Here is an 18,385-nt window from a genome sequence, read left to right as displayed (position 1 = left end):
GTGCCAACTCATCAGTGCTGCCTATCAGTGTCCATCAGTGCTGCCTATCAGTGCAGCCTCATCAACGCACATCAGTAAAGGAGAAAAATTACCTGTTTGCAAAATTTTATAATAGAAACAAAGAAAACTTTTTTTTGTTGCTCTTTTTTTGTTTATAGCGCAAAAAAAAAAACATTAAGTTGTGATTAAATACCAAAAGACAGCTCTATTTGTGTGAAAAAAAATGCTACAAATATCATATGGGTATAGTGTTGCATGACAGCGCAATTGTCATTCAAAGTGTGACAGGGCTGAAAGCTGAGAGTTGGCCTGGGGGGGAAGGGGGTACAAGTGCCCGGTAGGTGAGGGGTTAATGTCCAGGCTTAGTAATGTAGTGCGGATGTATAAACCAGACTGAAAGAACTGCAAATCCTTTGTAGCCGGAGTGACACCGGAGACTCCTCACTCACACCAAAGCGTTTTCCTCAGCGTTTTGCAGAAACGCAGTACAGTCCAATTAACATGATTTCCTATGGGACACGTTCACACCTGTGTATTTTCACCCACTGCGTTTTTTGGAAAGGGTCAGGGACTTTTTTTTTAACTCAAAACGTTGTGTCTTTGGTTCTATAGACTTCAATGGGAACACTGTGGAAAAGCGTGTATTGTGTTTTTTTATGCATTTAAAATCTGCCTAGCAACAAGAAAAAAAAAAAACGACTCAGAAATGCAGCAAAAGTGTGTAAAAACCGCAAGTGCAAAACTCAATGCAGAAACACATCAAACGCAACCTACGCAGGTGAGAACCTAGACTTACAGAACTCCAGCCAAAAATCACAAGATGACAAAGAATAGCCCAATAAAAGATAAAATGACACCATATAACTACATCTACAACATACATACATACTACATATAACCACATATACATACATACTACATATAACTACATATACAACATACATACATACTACATATAACTACATATACATACATACTACATATAACTACATATACAACATACATACATACTACATATACATACATACTACATCTAACTACATCTACAACATACATACATACTACATATAACTACATATACATACATACTACATATAACTACATCTACAACATACATACATACTACATATAACTACATATACATACATACTACATATAACTACATCTACAACATACATACATACTACATATAACTACATCTACAACATACATACATACTACATATAACTACATATACATACATACTACATATAACTACATCTACAACATACATACATACTACATATAACTACATATACATACATACTACATATAACTACATCTACAACATACATACATACTACATATAACTACATATACATACATACTATATATAACTACATCTACAACACACATACATACATACTACATATAACTACATATACAACATACATACATACTACATATAACTACATCTACAACATACATACATACATACATACTACATATAACTACATATACAACATACATACATACTACATATAACTACATATACATACATACTACATATAACTACATCTACAACATATATACTACATATAACTACATATACATACATACTACATATAACTACATCTACAACATACATACATACTACATATAACTACATATACATACATACTACATATAACTACATCTACAAAATACATACATACTACATATAACTACATGTACAAAATACATACATACTACATATAACTACATCTACAAAATACATACATACTACATATAACTACATCTACAACATACATACATACTACATATAACTACATCTACAAAATACATACTACATATAACTACATCTACATATAACTTCCATCCAGGGATTTCCCTCCAGTACTGTTTTTTTGCCACTAGATGTCAGCGTGATGGCCAGCATCATGCCAACCACTTCCTCTGATCCCAAGTTATGCTGGGCACCCCCCCTTCCCCCCAGACTGTGACTGCAGAATGAAAGGAGAAGCAGTGCAGAGGTGAGCTCATCTCTCTGTCACTCATAGAGAGTACATGAAGTGATTGGCTGTTTATGCTGCTTCCTCCTGTCACACGTCAGCCCTGCTGTACAGAGACCACAAGAGGCTGATACCAGGTCCCGGCTATTACACTGCAAACCAAGAACGTCACATATTACAGCTTGCCAATCCTTAGATGTGGTGGCTGAACTAGTTTTCTTTTTTTTTTAGGCTCCGCTCACACCTATGCAGTTTGCTTTTTATCATTTTTGCAGTGCTTTTCGCAGTACGTTTTGCATTTTTCTACATGCACTTTTGACATATTTTTGATGCGTTTTTACCGCGTTTTGTTCAGCTCTTTTTTTTGTTCAAGTGGAATTTTTTTGTTGCTGGGCAGAATCAAAATGCAAAATGCGGCAAAAACGCACTACCACGCATTCCAGCAGCTTCCCCATTCAACTCTATTGTAGCAAAAACACTACTTTTTGCTTTTAAAAAAGTCCCTGACCCTTTCCAAAAATGCAGCAGCTTAAAAAAGCGTAAGCTAGGTTCCAACCTATGCAGTCTGCGTTCGATAAGTTTCTGCAATGCTTTTTGTGGTGCGTTTTGCATTTTTGCACTGCAGAAACGGATCAAACGCAGACTTCTTTTCCTCCAGCAGTTTGCATTTTTAGTCCAATAGACTTCAAAGGAACTGCATACAAAACGCAAGTGCTGCATTTTGCATGCATTTTTGACCCATTTTTGATGCGTTTTTGATGTGTTTTTAATCTGCCCAGCAACAAGTTGGCCCAAAAAATTAAGTAAAAAAAAAAAATGCATGAAAAATGGGGCAAAAACGCATGCAAAACGCAGCACTTGCGTTTTGTATGCAGTTCCATTGAAGTCTATTGAACTAAAAATGCAAACTGCTGCAGGAAAAGAAGTCTGCGTTCGATCCGTTTCTGTAATGCTTTTTTGTGGTGCGTTTTGCATTTTTGCACTGCAGAAACGGATGCAGACTTCTTTTCCTGCAGCAGTTTGCATTTTTAGTTCAATAGACTTCAATGGAACTGCATACAAAATGCAAGTGGTGCGTTTTGCATGCATTTTTGCCCCATTTTTTATGCGTTTTTGATGTGTTTTTAATCTGCCCAGCAACAAGTTGGCCCAAAAAAATGAAATAAAAAAAATAAAAACGCAATACGCATCAAAAACGCGTCCAATAGACTTCAATGGAACTGCATACAAAACGCAAGTGGTGCGTTTTGCATGCATTTTTGCCCCGTTTTTGATGCATTTTTGATGTGTTTTTAATCTGCCCAGCAACAAGTTGGCCCAAAAAATTAAAATACAAAACAAAAAGCGAACGCATCAAAAATGTGTAAAAAACGCATCAAAAACGGGGCAAAATGCATGCAAAACCCAGCACTTGCATTTTGTATGCAGTTCCATTGAAGTCTATTGGACTAAAAATGCAAACGTGCATGCAAAAACTGCATAGATGTGAATGGGATGCATAGGAAATAATGATAAATGGCATGCACTGCGTTCCTGCAAAACACAAAATGCATAAAAAATGCACAGGTGTGAACCTGGCCTAAAACGCAAAATGCATCAAAAATGCATAAAAAAGTGTCAAAAACACGTGCAAAAATGCACCGCAAAAAACACTGCAGGAACGGATCAAACGCAACCTGCATAGGTGCAAACCTAGCCTTAATGTGAACATGTTCTATAGGAAACCATGTTAAATGGGCTGCAGTGCGTTTCTGCAAAAAGCACTAAAAAACGCATTGGTGTGAACGGAGCCTTGGGCTGTTTTCACCTGGTGATCAGGCCAGTAACACACTTCTGTATTAGAGTTAGTGGTGCACTGAAATGAAAATTCTGGTGCCGAGACCGAAAATTCTGGATGCACTTGGCCAAAAACCGAAACTGAAATGGACAGTTTTTACAAATTAATATATTTAATATATATAATATTTAAAAAGTAATATATTTTTCAAACACAATTAAAAAAATATATATATTAATGATTAAAAAAAAAAAAATAACCACAATATATAGCCCAATTTTTTTTTTAAATATGAAAGATGATGTTACGCCGAGTAAATAGATACCCAACATGTCACGCTTTAAAATTACGCCCGCCCGTGGAATGGCATCAAACTACAGTACCAGGGGTGCACTGACAACTCATGGGGCCCCCGGGCAATAGGGGATCATGGGGCCCCTGTGTCCTTGCCCAAACTCAAAAAAAGCCTATGAAAAAGGTACCAGGGGCATCTCATGGGGCCCCCTACTGACCCCGGGCCCTCGGGCAGTGCCCGAGTTTCCAAATGGTCAGTCCATCCCTGTACGGTACTTAAAAATCTCCACGGGTGACGCTTTACAAATTTCTACAGGTTACCGGTGTGAAGTTATAGAGGAGATCTACTACGACAATTATTGCTGTCACTCTGACGTTCGTGGCAATACCTCACATGTGTGGTTTGAACCCCGTGAACATATGTGGGCATGGCCTACATATGTGTTCACAACTACATGTGAGTACAGGGAAGGGGGGACTTTTTTTTATTTAATTTATTTTATTTTATTTTATTTAATTAATTTATTTTATTTATATAATTTTTTTTTTTTACACTATCTCTTTAAAAAAAAAATGTTATTACTTTTATTCCTATGACGAGAGATGCATGCATTCCTTGTGATAGGAATAAAAGTGACAACATTTTTTTTTTGAAGGGACAGTGTAAAGGAAAATAATTAGAAAAATAACAGAAATAATTAGTGACAGGTCCTCTTTATGGAGAGATATGGAGTCAATAAGACCCCACATCTCTCCTCTACGATATAAAGCATTAGATAAAAAAAAAAGCATTGATCTAGTGCCTTTAAAAAAACAAAATTTCTGTGCATCCCTAATTAGAGTGCTTCCACTCTGGATGAAGGAGCACAGGAGGCATGGAAAACATAAAAACAACCCTTTCCAGGAAATCCACAAAGAATTAATAGCAATACTAAACCCATGATAATCTATAATAGAAAGGAAGAAATCAATCATTCCTCTCTATTCTATCATTGATATTAATAGATTAGATTTCCCTTCAGCTGATGATGATCTATAGTATAGTCTCCCTAGTGAAGAAGATTTACATACACTGAAAGAGACACAAGAGGGTCACTTCACATCAATCCACCAAGAAGAAGAAAACAGAGCCACTTGGATTGTTGAGATTCCATACAAAATATTGATCTTATATAATGAGAGCCAACAAAAACAAAATCACAATACCAAAAGAAAAATCACAATACCCAAAAAAATCACAATACCAAAAAAAAATAACAATACTAAAAAAAATCATACTACCAAAAAAAATCACAATACCCAAAAAAATCACAATACCAAAAAAAAAATCACAATACCAAAAAAATAACAATACTAAAAAAAAATACTACCAAAAAAAAATCACAATACCCAAAAAAATCACAATACCAAAAAAAAAATCACAATACCAAAAAAATAACAATACTAAAAAAAAATACCAAAAAAAAATCACAATACCAAAAAAATAACAATACTAAAAAAAAATCATACTACCAAAAAAAAATCACAATACCAAATAAAAATCACAATACCAAAAAAATCACAACACCATAAAAAAAGGTCACTTCAGATCAATCCACCAAGAAGAAGAAAAGAGAGCCACTTGGATTGTTGAGATTCCATACACAATATTGATCTTATATAATGAGAGCCAAAAAAAAAAAAAATCACAATACCAAATAAAAATCACAATACCAAAAAAATCACAACACCATAAAAAAAGGTCACTACAGATCAATCCACCAAGAAGAAGAAAAGAGAGCCACTTGGATTGTTGAGATTCCATACACAATATTGATCTTATATAATGAGAGCCAACAAAAACAAAATCACAATACCAAAAGAAAAATCACAATACCCAAAAAAATCACAATACCAAAAAAAAATAACAATACTAAAAAAAATCATACTACCAAAAAAAATCACAATACCCAAAAAAATCACAATACCAAAAAAAAAATCACAATACCAAAAAAATAACAATACTAAAAAAAAATACCAAAAAAAAATCACAATACCAAAAAAATAACAATACTAAAAAAAAATCATACTACCAAAAAAAAATCACAATACCAAATAAAAATCACAATACCAAAAAAATCACAACACCATAAAAAAAGGTCACTTCAGATCAATCCACCAAGAAGAAGAAAAGAGAGCCACTTGGATTGTTGAGATTCCATACACAATATTGATCTTATATAATGAGAGCCAACAAAAACAAAATCACAATACCAAAAGAAAAATCACAATACCCAAAAAAATCACAATACCAAAAAAAAATAACAATACTAAAAAAAATCATACTACCAAAAAAAATCACAATACCCAAAAAAATCACAATACCAAAAAAAAAATCACAATACCAAAAAAATAACAATACTAAAAAAAAATACTACCAAAAAAATCACAATACCCAAAAAAATCACAATACCAAAAAAAAAAATCACAATACCAAAAAAATAACAATACTAAAAAAAAATACTACCAAAAAAAAATCACAATACCAAAAAAATAACAATACTAAAAAAAAATCATACTACCAAAAAAAAATCACAATACCAAATAAAAATCACAATACCAAAAAAATCACAACACCATAAAAAAAGGTCACTTCAGATCAATCCACCAAGAAGAAGAAAAGAGAGCCACTTGGATTGTTGAGATTCCATACACAATATTGATCTTATATAATGAGAGCCAACAAAAAAAAAAAATCACAATACCAAATAAAAATCACAATACCAAAAAAATCACAACACCATAAAAAAAGGTCACTTCAGATCAATCCACCAAGAAGAAGAAAAGAGAGCCACTTGGATTGTTGAGATTCCATACACAATATTGATCTTATATAATGAGAGCCAACAAAAACAAAATCACAATACCAAAAGAAAAATCACAATACCCAAAAAAATCACAATACCAAAAAAAAATAACAATACTAAAAAAAATCATACTACCAAAAAAAATCACAATACCCAAAAAAATCACAATACCAAAAAAAAAATCACAATACCAAAAAAATAACAATACTAAAAAAAAATACCAAAAAAAAATCACAATACCAAAAAAATAACAATACTAAAAAAAAATCATACTACCAAAAAAAAATCACAATACCAAATAAAAATCACAATACCAAAAAAATCACAACACCATAAAAAAAGGTCACTTCAGATCAATCCACCAAGAAGAAGAAAAGAGAGCCACTTGGATTGTTGAGATTCCATACACAATATTGATCTTATATAATGAGAGCCAACAAAAAAAAAAAATCACAATACCAAATAAAAATCACAATACCAAAAAAATCACAACACCATAAAAAAAGGTCACTTCAGATCAATCCACCAAGAAGAAGAAAACAGAGCCACTTGGATTGTTGAGATTCCATACACAATATTGATCTTATATAATGAGAGCCAACAAAAACAAAATCACAATACCAAAAGAAAAATCACAATACCCAAAAAAATCACAATACCAAAAAAAAATAACAATACTAAAAAAAATCATACTACCAAAAAAAATCACAATACCCAAAAAAATCACAATACCAAAAAAAAAATCACAATACCAAAAAAATAACAATACTAAAAAAAAATACTACCAAAAAAATCACAATACCCAAAAAAATCACAATACCAAAAAAAAAATCACAATACCCAAAAAATAACAATACTAAAAAAAAATACTACCAAAAAAAAATCACAATACCAAAAAAATAACAATACTAAAAAAAAATCATACTACCAAAAAAAAATCACAATACCAAATAAAAATCACAATACCAAAAAAATCACAACACCATAAAAAAAGGTCACTTCAGATCAATCCACCAAGAAGAAGAAAAGAGAGCCACTTGGATTGTTGAGATTCCATACACAATATTGATCTTATATAATGAGAGCCAACAAAAAAAAAAAATCACAATACCAAAAAAAAATCATAATACCAAAAAAATCACAATACCAAAAAAAAAATCATAATACCAAAAAAATCACAATACCAAAAAAAAATCACAATACCAAAAAAAATCACAATACCAAAAAAAATCATAATACCAAAAAAATAACAATACCAAAAAAAAAAATCACAATACCAAAAAAAATCATAATACCAAAAAAATAACAATACCAAAAAAAAACACAATACCAAAAAAATCACAACGCCATAAAAAAAGGTCACTTATTTATTTCAGGTACTTATATAGCACCATCAATTTACACAGCACTTTACATGTATATTCTACATTCACATCAGTCCCTAACCCTCAAGGTGTGTACAATCTAAGGTCCCTAACTCACATTCATACACATACTAGGACAATTTAGTCAGGAGCCAATTCACCTACCAGAATGTCTTTGGAGTGTGGGAGGAAACCAGAGTACCCGGAGGAAACCAACGCAGGCACAGGGAGAACATACAAACTCCAGGCAAGTAGTGCCGTGATTGGGATTTGAACCAACGACTCTAGTACTGCCAGGTGGAAGTGCTAACCACTAAGCCACTGTGCTGCCCACTTCAAGTCAATCCACCAAGAAGAAGAAAAGAGAGCCACTTGGATTGTTAAAATTCCATACACAATATTGATCTTATATAATGAGAGCCAACAAAAAAAACAAATTCACAATACCAACAAAAATCACAATACCAAAAAAAAAATCACAATACCAAAAAAAATCACAATACCAAAAAAAAAAAAATCACAATACCAAAAAAAAATCACAATACCAAACAAAAAAAATCACAATACCAAAAAAAAATCACAATACCAAAAAAAAAAAATCACAATACCAAAAAAAATCACAATACCAAAAAAAAAATTGCAATACCAAAAAAAATCATAATACCAAAAAAAAAATTGCAATACCAAAAAAAATCACAATACCAAATGAATCACAATACCAAAAAAAAAATCACAATACCAAAAAAATCACAATACCAAAAAAAAATCACAATACCAAAAAAAAAATTGCAATACCAAAAAAAAATCACAATACCAAAAAAATCCCAACACCAAAAAAAAAATCACAATACCAAAAAAATCACAATACCAAAAAAAAATCACAATACCAAACAAAAAAAATCACAATACCAAAAAAAAACCTCAATACCAGAAAAAAACTCACATTCACATAGCTGCTGCAAATATTCCCCATAATGTGACTGATATGTGTGTTTCCATTGATTGTCAGCTCCATCTAGTGGCCATATTGTGATCTTCTCCTGAAATATTTCGATCAGAAAAATGCTGCATTATGGCCACTAGATGGAGCTGACAAACATAGGAAATACACATATGACACACATTAGGCACATTACAGGGGTAGTGTACAGCTGCAGGCGGTGATGCAGGCATGCCGAGGCAATGATTTTATGAACGGAGTCCTGAATGTTTTTGTGGCCCCGTGATTGATGATAACATATTACACCGATATTATATAGACTGGAAACAGAGGCTCTGCATTACAAGGTAGCAGTTGGTCTCGGCTGGGCAGACGCTTCAACCACACAGCCTGGGTCATTACATGTCTGGATTTACAGGGATGACGACTGTATGGACTGGACACAAGAGCTAGCACTCTAATCACTAAATGTTCCTGAGCACTGTGCAGAGCAGGGGCCCCGTCACCATACCTAATGCTGTCATTTAGGAGGATGCTGAAGAATTAAGTCTTCACACCTCTAGTGCCCATTATGAGAGGTTCCCACCATCCCTGTGCTGAGTTCCCGGGTCTGTACACCTGCTGTGCCCATTATGAGGGGTTCCCACCATCCCTGTACTGAGTTTCCGGGTCTGTACACCTGCTGTGCCCATTATCAGGGGTTCCCACCATCCGTGCGCTGAGTTCCCAGGTCTGTACACCTGCTGTGCCCATTATGAGGGGTTCCCACCATCACCTATATGTGCACCTATAGTAGCAGGCAATGGACATATGGGTACATATCCAAGCATTCAGGTGACTGTCAGGCTGTTCTCAATGAAGACACCACCATCCCTCCACCCATGCTGGGTGCTGTGTTCATCCAATGCGGAGCATGCAGGACACACACTAGTGAGGAGGTTCAATCAAGGTGCTGATTATTGGATGTTACTCGGATATTTTCCAGTCTATTCATTTCTCCTCCAGATTTTCCTCCTTCACCATTAATAACTTCTATGTCAATGTTCTACGACCCGGAGCTCAATATTCCTCTAGAAATTCACAGATAAACACAAGTCAATGATTCCCCGACATGAAGAATCCAATAAATGTGCTCAGCCCTCCGACACACGACACGGATCAGGGACAGAGGACCGAAGCCAGCGTGCTGGTAATTCACGATGGAACCAAAAATATACAGATGTGTTCAAAATAATAGCAGTATGTTGAAAAAAGTGAATAAAGCTCAAAATCCTTCTAATAGCTTTTATTTCCATCCACACAAATGCATTGGGAACACTACACATTCTATTACAAATCAAAACATGAAGAAAAATATATCAAATTTGTGTTGTTCCTCTAAACAAATTGAAGAAAAGTGAATATTAGACTGTTCAAAAAAATAGCAGTGTTTGTATTCTTCTTTACAAACTCAAACATTCACTATATAAACTGAAATATGTTTGAAGATTTTGCTTTCCTTTGAATCACTTAATGAATATTTTGTTGTAGTCGCACTGTTTCTGAGAACTGCTGTACATCTGTGTTGCATGGAGTCAACCAACTTCTGGCACCTGTGAACAGGTATTCCAGCCCAGGATGATTGGACTACATTCCACAGTTCTTCTCTATTTCTTGGTGTTGCCTCAGAAACTGCATTTTTGATGTCACCCCACAAGTTTTCTATTGGATTAAGATCCGGGGATTGGGCTGGCCACTCCATAACGTCAATCTTGTTGGTCTGGAACCAAGATGTTGCACGTTTACTGGTGTGTTTGGGGTCGTTGTCTTGTTGGAACACCCATTTCAAGGGCATTTCCTCTTCAGCATAAGGCAGCATGACCTCTTCAAGTATTCTGATGTATTCAAACTGATCCATGATCCCTGGTATGCGATAAATAGGCCCAACACCGTAGTATGAGAAACATCCCCATATCATGATGCTTGCACCACCATGCTTCACTGTCTTCACAGTGTACTGTGGCTTGAATTCAGTGTTTGGGGGTCGTCTGACAAACTGTCTCCGGCCACTAGACCCAAAAAGAACAATCTTACTTTCATCAGTCCACAAAATGTTGCGCCATTTCTCTTTAGGCCAGTCAATGTGCTCTTTGGCAAATTGTAACCCCTTCAGCACATGTCTTTTTCCAACAGTGGGACTTTGCGGGGGCTTCTTGCAGATAGCTTGGCTTCACATAGGCGTCTTCTAATTGTAACAGTACTCACAGGGAACTTTACACCTTCTTTCATCTTCCTGGAGCTGATTGTTGGCTGAGTCCTTGCCATTTTGGCTATTCTTCTATCCATTTGAATGGTAGTTTTTCGCTTTCTTCCACGTCTTTCAGATTTTGGTTGCCATTTTAAAGCATTTGCGATCATTTTAGCAGAGCAGCCTATCATTTTCTGCACTTCTTTATATGTTTTCCCTCTCCAATCAACTTTTTAATCACGGTACGCTGTTCTTATGAACAATGTCTGGAACGACCCATTTTCCTCAGAATTTCAGAGAGAAATGCACTGTAACCAGCATGTACAACATTTGCTGCCTTCCTTCCTTAAATAAGGGCAATAATTGCCACCTGTTTTTCAAAGAATGAATGACCTCACTAATAGAACTCCACACTGCTATTATTTTGAACATGCCCCTTTCAATGAGTGATTCAATTACACAGAATCAGCAGCATGCATGTCATGACTGTTGGGTCTGTTGGATTTCTATTACTCTACTACACCTGCTAGTAAATTATTTGCCATGTAGAAATATCATTTCTACCAAAAACAGTGATTGATCAGGTTAGTGATGTCTGACTGCTATTATTTTGAACACAACTGTTTATGCAGGGCACAGGTCTCCATAATCAGGGCCTCGGGTCACAGCTCTGGGGTCCTGGGGTCACAGCTCCGGGGTCCTGGGGTCACAACTCCGGGGTCCTGGGGTCACAGCTCCGGGGTCCTGGGGTCACAGCTCCGGGGTCCTGGGGTCACAGCTCGGGGTCCTGGGGTCACAGCTACGGGGTCCTGAGGGCCACAGCTCTGGGGTCCTGGGGTCAGAGCTCCGGGGTCCTTAGGTCACAGCTCGGGGTCCTGGGGTCACAGCTACGGGGTCCTGGGGTCACAGCTACGGGGTCCTGGGGTCACAGCTACGGGGTCCTGGGCTCAACTCCCACCATATCCATCTCTTAACATCTGAACTCATACTTTTATCTCAAATGTATTCTGCTTCAATTGTCTCCAGTGCTGTTACTGTGGTGGGACATTAGAGTGTAAGCTCCTCTGGTGCGGATCATGTGACTGGCTCAGTGTTCTCTGTACAGCACTATGATATATGTCAGAGCTATAGAAATGTATAATAATAATAGTCTGTGACTGTGTGAGGACATTAGAGCGTAAGCTCCTCTGGTTCAGAGACTGGCTCAGTACAGCACTGCGGTATATGTCAGAGCTATGGCATATAAATGTATAATAATAATAGTGTGTGACAGCGGGGGAGGGGGGGAAATTAGAGTGTAAGCTCATCTGTGTACATCGCGTGGTATATGTCAAAGCTATAGAAATGTATAATAATCATGTGTGAGTGTGGTGATGATATTAGAGTGTAAGCTCCTCCGGTGCAGAGACTGTCTCAGTGTTCTGTGTACATCGCTGTGGTATATGTCAGAGCTATGCATGGTTGGATGGGCTCTCTTTCCCCTGGTTGCACAGTGATGAGGTGGGGAGGGGAGAATATTGGACTGGTGAGATTGGTTCCATGTTCTCTGTACAGCGCCACAGAATATGTCAGAGCTATAGAAATGTATAATAATAGTGTATGACTGTGGTGGGACATTAGAGTGTAAGCTCCTCTGGTGCAGTGAATATTGGACTGGTGAGATTGGTTCAGTGTTTTCTCTACAGCACTGCAGTATATGTCAGAGCTATAGAAATGTATAATAATATATGACTGTGGTGGGACATTAGAGTGTAAGCTCCTCTGGTGCAGAGACTGATGTGACTGGCTCAGTGTTCTCTGTACAACGCTGTGGTATGTGTCAGAGCTATAGAAATGTATAATAACAATTTATGACTGTGGTGGGACATTAGAGTGTAAGCTCCTCTGGTGCAGAGACTGATGTGACTGGCTCAGTGTTCCCTGTACAACGCTGTGGTATATGTCAGAGCTATAGAAATGTATAACAATAATAATAATAATAATTTATGACTGTGGTGGGACATTAGAGTGTAAGCTCCTCTGGTACAGACACTGATGTGACTCGCTCAGTGATCTCTGTACCATGCTGCCATATATGTCAGAGCTATAGAAATGTATAATAATAATTTATGACTGTGGTGGGACATTAGAGTGTAAGCTCCTCTGGTACAGACAGTGATGAGACTGGCTCAGTGTTCTCTGTACAGCACTATGATATATGTCAGAGCTATAGAAATATAAAATTATAATAATAATAGTTTGTAACTGTGGGAGGACATTAGTGTAAATATTTGTTTATTAAAAATCTTACAAACAAACAACATAATAAATACATATTTACATATATACAGAATAAATAAAATAAATATATATAATTAAACAAACATCGTTCAAGCATAGAAAACGGAAAACGGCTTCTTTTTGCCGGGAAAACATAAACAGAACCAATCATATTTTACTATTATTATCATCTTGTATAAATGTATAATAATAATATTGTATGACTGTGGTGGGACATTAGAGTGTAAGCTCCTCTGGTGCAGAAAATATGACTGGCTCAGTGTTTTCTGTACAGCGCTGCAGTATATGTCAGAACTATATAACTGCCTATTAACAATGGTGTGTCTGTGACTGTTATAAGGACATTAGAGTGTAAGCTTCTTTGGTGCAGAGACTGAATTGTTGGGTTCTCTGTACAGCATTGCGGTATATGTCGGGGCTATATACATGTATAATAATAATAATTTGTGGCTGTGGTGGAACATTAGATTGTAAGCTCCTCTGATGCAGAAAATGTGGCTGGCTCAGTGTCAGAGCTATATACATTAACTGCATATGAACAATAATGTGTGTGTGACTGGTATAAAGGCACTAGAGTGTAAGCTCCTCTGGTGCACATACTGATGTTAGTGAGTGAGTGTTCTCTGTACAGCACTGCGGTATATGTCAGAGCTATATAAATGTATAATAATAATAGTGTGTGATTGTACTGGGGACATTAGAGTGTAAGCTCCTCTGGTACAGACACTGATGTGACTGGCTCAGTGTTCTCTGTACAGCATTGCAGTATATATCAGAGATATATAAATGTATAATAATAATAGTCTGTGACTGTATTGGGGACATCAGAGTGTAAGCTCCTCTGGTACAGAGACAGATGTGACTGCCTTGGTACCCTCTGTACAGCACTACAGCTATATACAGTAATTACATTTGGACAACAATGTGTATCTTTTATAAAGACATTAGAGTGTAAGCTCCTCTGGGGCAGCGACCAATGTATTTAAATATAGTCCGCACAGCACTATGGAGTATGTTAGAATGTTATAAATTTAAAACAACATTGCCTATATAACTCTAATGAGAGCATTAGATTGTAAGCTCCTCTGACGCACAGACTGATGTGACTGGCTCAGTGCCCCCTGTACAGTGACACAGAATAGGTCATTTTCGGTTGAACTGGATGGACCTGCGGATATTTTCTACCTTACAAAATATGTCACAGTATCAGCACTGTAGTCATGTAATGTGATTATAATAGGTGAGGGAGTCATGTCATCCCCTCCGGGGCAGAAACAGATCTGTCTAGTTTAATGTACAGCACCGCAGAATATGTCAGTGCTATAGAAATGTAGAATAGTAATAGTCTGTGACTGTGGTGGAACATTAGAGTGTAAGCTCTTCCGGTGCAGAGACTGATGTGACTGGCTCAGTGTCCTCTGTATAGCACTATGGAATAGGTCAGAGCTATATCAATGTATATTAATAACAATAGAGTGTAAGCTCCTCTGGTGCCGACAGTGATGTAACTGGCTCGGGGATCTCTGTACAGTTCTGTGGTATACAGTATGTCAGTTATATAAATGTATAATAATAGGTTGTGACTATAGTAGGGGCATTAGAGTGTAAGCTCCTCTGGTGCAGGCAGTGATGTAACTGGCTCGGGGATCTCTGTACAGTTCTGTGGTATACAGTATGTCAGAGTTATAGAAATGTTTAATAATAGGTTGTGACTATAGTAGGGGCATTAGAGTGTAAGCTCTTCTTGTGCAGAGACTGATGTGACTGGCTCAGTGTCCTCTGTACAGCACCATGGAATAGGTCAGAGCTATATAAATGTATATTAATAACAATAGAGTGTAAGCTCCTCTGGTGCAGGCAGTGATGTAACTAGCTCAGTGATCTCTGTACAGTTCTGTGGTATACAGTATGTCAGAGCTATATAAATGTATAATAATAGGCTGTGACTATAGTAGGGGCATTAGAGTGTAAGCTCCTCTGGTGCAGGCAGTGATGTAACTAGCTCAGTGATCTCTGTACAGTTCTGTGGTATACAGTATGTCAGAGCTATATAAATGTATAATAATAGGTTGTGACTATAGTAGGGGCATTAGAGTGTAAGCTCCTCTGGTGCAGACAGTGATGTGACTAAGTATCCTCTGTACAGCTCTATGGAATAGGTCAGAGCTATATAAATATATATTAATAACAATAGAATGTAAGCTTCTTGGGTGCAGAGACTGCTGTGACTGGCTCAGTGTCCTCTGTACAGCACCATGGAATAGGTCAGAGCTATATAAATGTATAATAATAACAATAGAATGTAAGCTCCTCTGGTGCAGGCACTGATGTATCTGGCTCAGTGATCTCTGCACATCACCGCTGAATATTTCCGAGCCATAGAACTGTATAATAAAAATAGTGTGGTGGGACATCAGAATGTAGGTTCCTGCAGCACCGTAGTATATGTCAGAGCTATGCAAATAAAATAATATTGTCAGGGTATGTGACCATGGAGGGGCACTAGATTGCAAGCTCTTCGGACAAAGGGATCCCACATGTCAGAGCTATGCAAATAAAATAATATTGTCAGGGTATGTGACCATGGAGAGGCATTAGATTGCAAGCTCTTCGGACAAAGGGATCCCACATGTCAGCACTATGTTAATGAAATAATATTGTCAGGGTATGTGACCATGGAGGGGCACTAGATTGCAAGCTCTTCGGACAAAGGAATCCCACATGTCAGCACTCTGTAAATGAAATAATATTGTCAGGGCATGTGACCATGGAGGGGCACTAGATTGCAAGCTCTTCAGAAGAAGGGATCACACAGCTCTGCAGAACATATCAGAGTTATGTACATGAAATAATATTGTCGGTATGTCACCACAGAGGGGCATTAGATTGCAAGCTCCTCGGACAAAGGGATCACACAGCTCTTCAAACTATGTCAAAGCTTTGTAAATGAAATAATATTGTCAGGGCATGTGACCATGGAGTGGCATTAGATTGCAAGCTCCTCGGACAAAGAGATCACACAGCTCTGCAGAACATGTAAGAGTTATGTAAATTAAATAATATTGTCAGGGTATGTGACCATGGAGGGGCATTAGATTGCAAGCTCCTCAGACAAAGGGATCACACAGCTCCTCAAAGTATGTCAAAGCTTTGTAAATGAAATAATATTGTCAGGGTAAGTGACCACGGAGGGGTATTAGATTGCAAGCTCCTCGGAAAAAGGGATCACACAGCTCTGCAGAATATGTCAGAGTTAAGTAAATGAAATAATGTCAGGGTATGTGACCATTGAAGGGTATTAGATTGCAAGCTCCTCGGACAAAGGGATCACATAGCTCTGCAGAACAATTCAGAGTTATGTAAATGAAATAATATTGTCAGGGCATGTGACCATGGAGGGGTATTAGATTGCAAGCTCCTCGGACAAAGGGATCACCTAGCTCTGCAGAACATATCAGAGCTATGTAAATTAAATAATATTGTCAGGGCTGTCACCATGAACGGGCATTAGATTGCAAGCTCTTCAGACAAAGGGATCACACAGCTCAAAGTATGTCAAAGCTTTGTAAATTAAATAATATTGTCAGGGTTTGTGACCATGGACGGTCATTAGATTGCAAGCTCTTCAGACAACAGGATCACACAGCTCAAAGTATGTCAAAGCTTTGTAAATTAAATAATATTGTCAGGGTATGTGACCATGGACGGTCATTAGATTGCAAGCTCTTCAGACAACGGGATCACACAGCTCTGCAGAACATGTCAGCGCTATGTAAATGAAATAATACTGTCAGGGCTGTCACCATGAACGGGCATTAGATTGCAAGCTCCTCAGAAAAAGGATCACACAGCTCTGCAGAACATGTCAGAGTTATGTAAATGAAATAATATTGTCAGGGCATGTGACCATGGAGGGGTATTCGATTGTAAGCTCTTCAGACAAAGTGATCACACAGCTCTGCAGAACAAGGCATATTAATAATAATAATAAATATCAATGCATACGAAGGGGATGTAGGTCCTGTCCTGCTCAGCAAGGGTTAAAGGCTACCCCACCACCTCTCCCCTCCTCCAGTTCTGCGGAGAACTTTTGCTCCCCCCCCCATCATTGATGTATACACACACACATATATATATATATATATATACATAGAAGACATCTAAGCACGGTCAGTGCAACCATCACACAGGATCCATAGAGCACAAGCCATGCAGAAGAAGCGGTCTACCTCTGAACGTGACTTTGGCGATGCGGTCCCCCTTTCCGCGCAGGTCGCTGACGGTCTTCAGGTGTACTATTAAAGCCATAGCGATGGATGGGAGGACGGCTCATCCAGGCAGTGCGATAATCCTGTCTCCGGAGCTCGTCTCCTCTCTCCCTCTCTCACACACTGACAGAGGAGGGGGATTCTACTCTGTATAGTCTCATTCTCCTCCCACCATAGTCACTAACTCTGTCCCCTCTTCCTTCCTTCTGCCCAAACCAGACCTTTAAATTATTCACAATTCCTGCCTACTCTGTGTCCGACGATCGTCTTCCCTCTGCGCTGTATCGTCACCGCACCTGGGCATCTCTGCGCCGCGTCTGAAACGCGTCCAAGATACGCCATTGTCAATGCCCGTGGAATCCAAGGCTATAAGGCACCCTATAGTCCAGCGCTGTATT

General features: G+C 37.5%; 1 protein-coding gene across 18 annotated transcripts in view; it reads right to left on the bottom strand.

Moving 5' to 3' along the window:
• OTOF (otoferlin) overlaps positions 1–18,147 on the bottom strand; it is a 547,586-nt gene extending 529,439 nt beyond the window's left edge. For 14 of the 18 annotated variants that reach the window (XM_089686077.1, XM_089686076.1, XM_089686082.1 and 11 more), the window contains exon 1: positions 17,949–18,146. In XM_089686077.1, coding sequence (XP_089542203.1) covers positions 17,949–18,027 — 79 coding nt within the window. In that variant the 5' untranslated portion in view covers positions 18,028–18,146. Of the gene's footprint in view, positions 1–17,948 lie in introns of all 18 variants that reach the window. The other 4 variants (XM_089686085.1, XM_089686081.1, XM_089686089.1 and 1 more) reach the window with 2 other exon arrangements.
• Positions 18,148–18,385: the final 238 nt, after the last annotated feature.

Source organism: Staurois parvus, unplaced genomic scaffold, assembly GCF_062004578.1.
Source record: "Staurois parvus isolate SC_StPar_1 unplaced genomic scaffold, SC_StPar_1.0 ptg000390l, whole genome shotgun sequence".
Taxonomy (NCBI): domain Eukaryota; kingdom Metazoa; phylum Chordata; class Amphibia; order Anura; family Ranidae; genus Staurois; species Staurois parvus.
The sequence above is the reverse complement of the archived record's forward strand: the minus strand, read 5'-3'. Positions and strand labels throughout refer to the sequence as shown.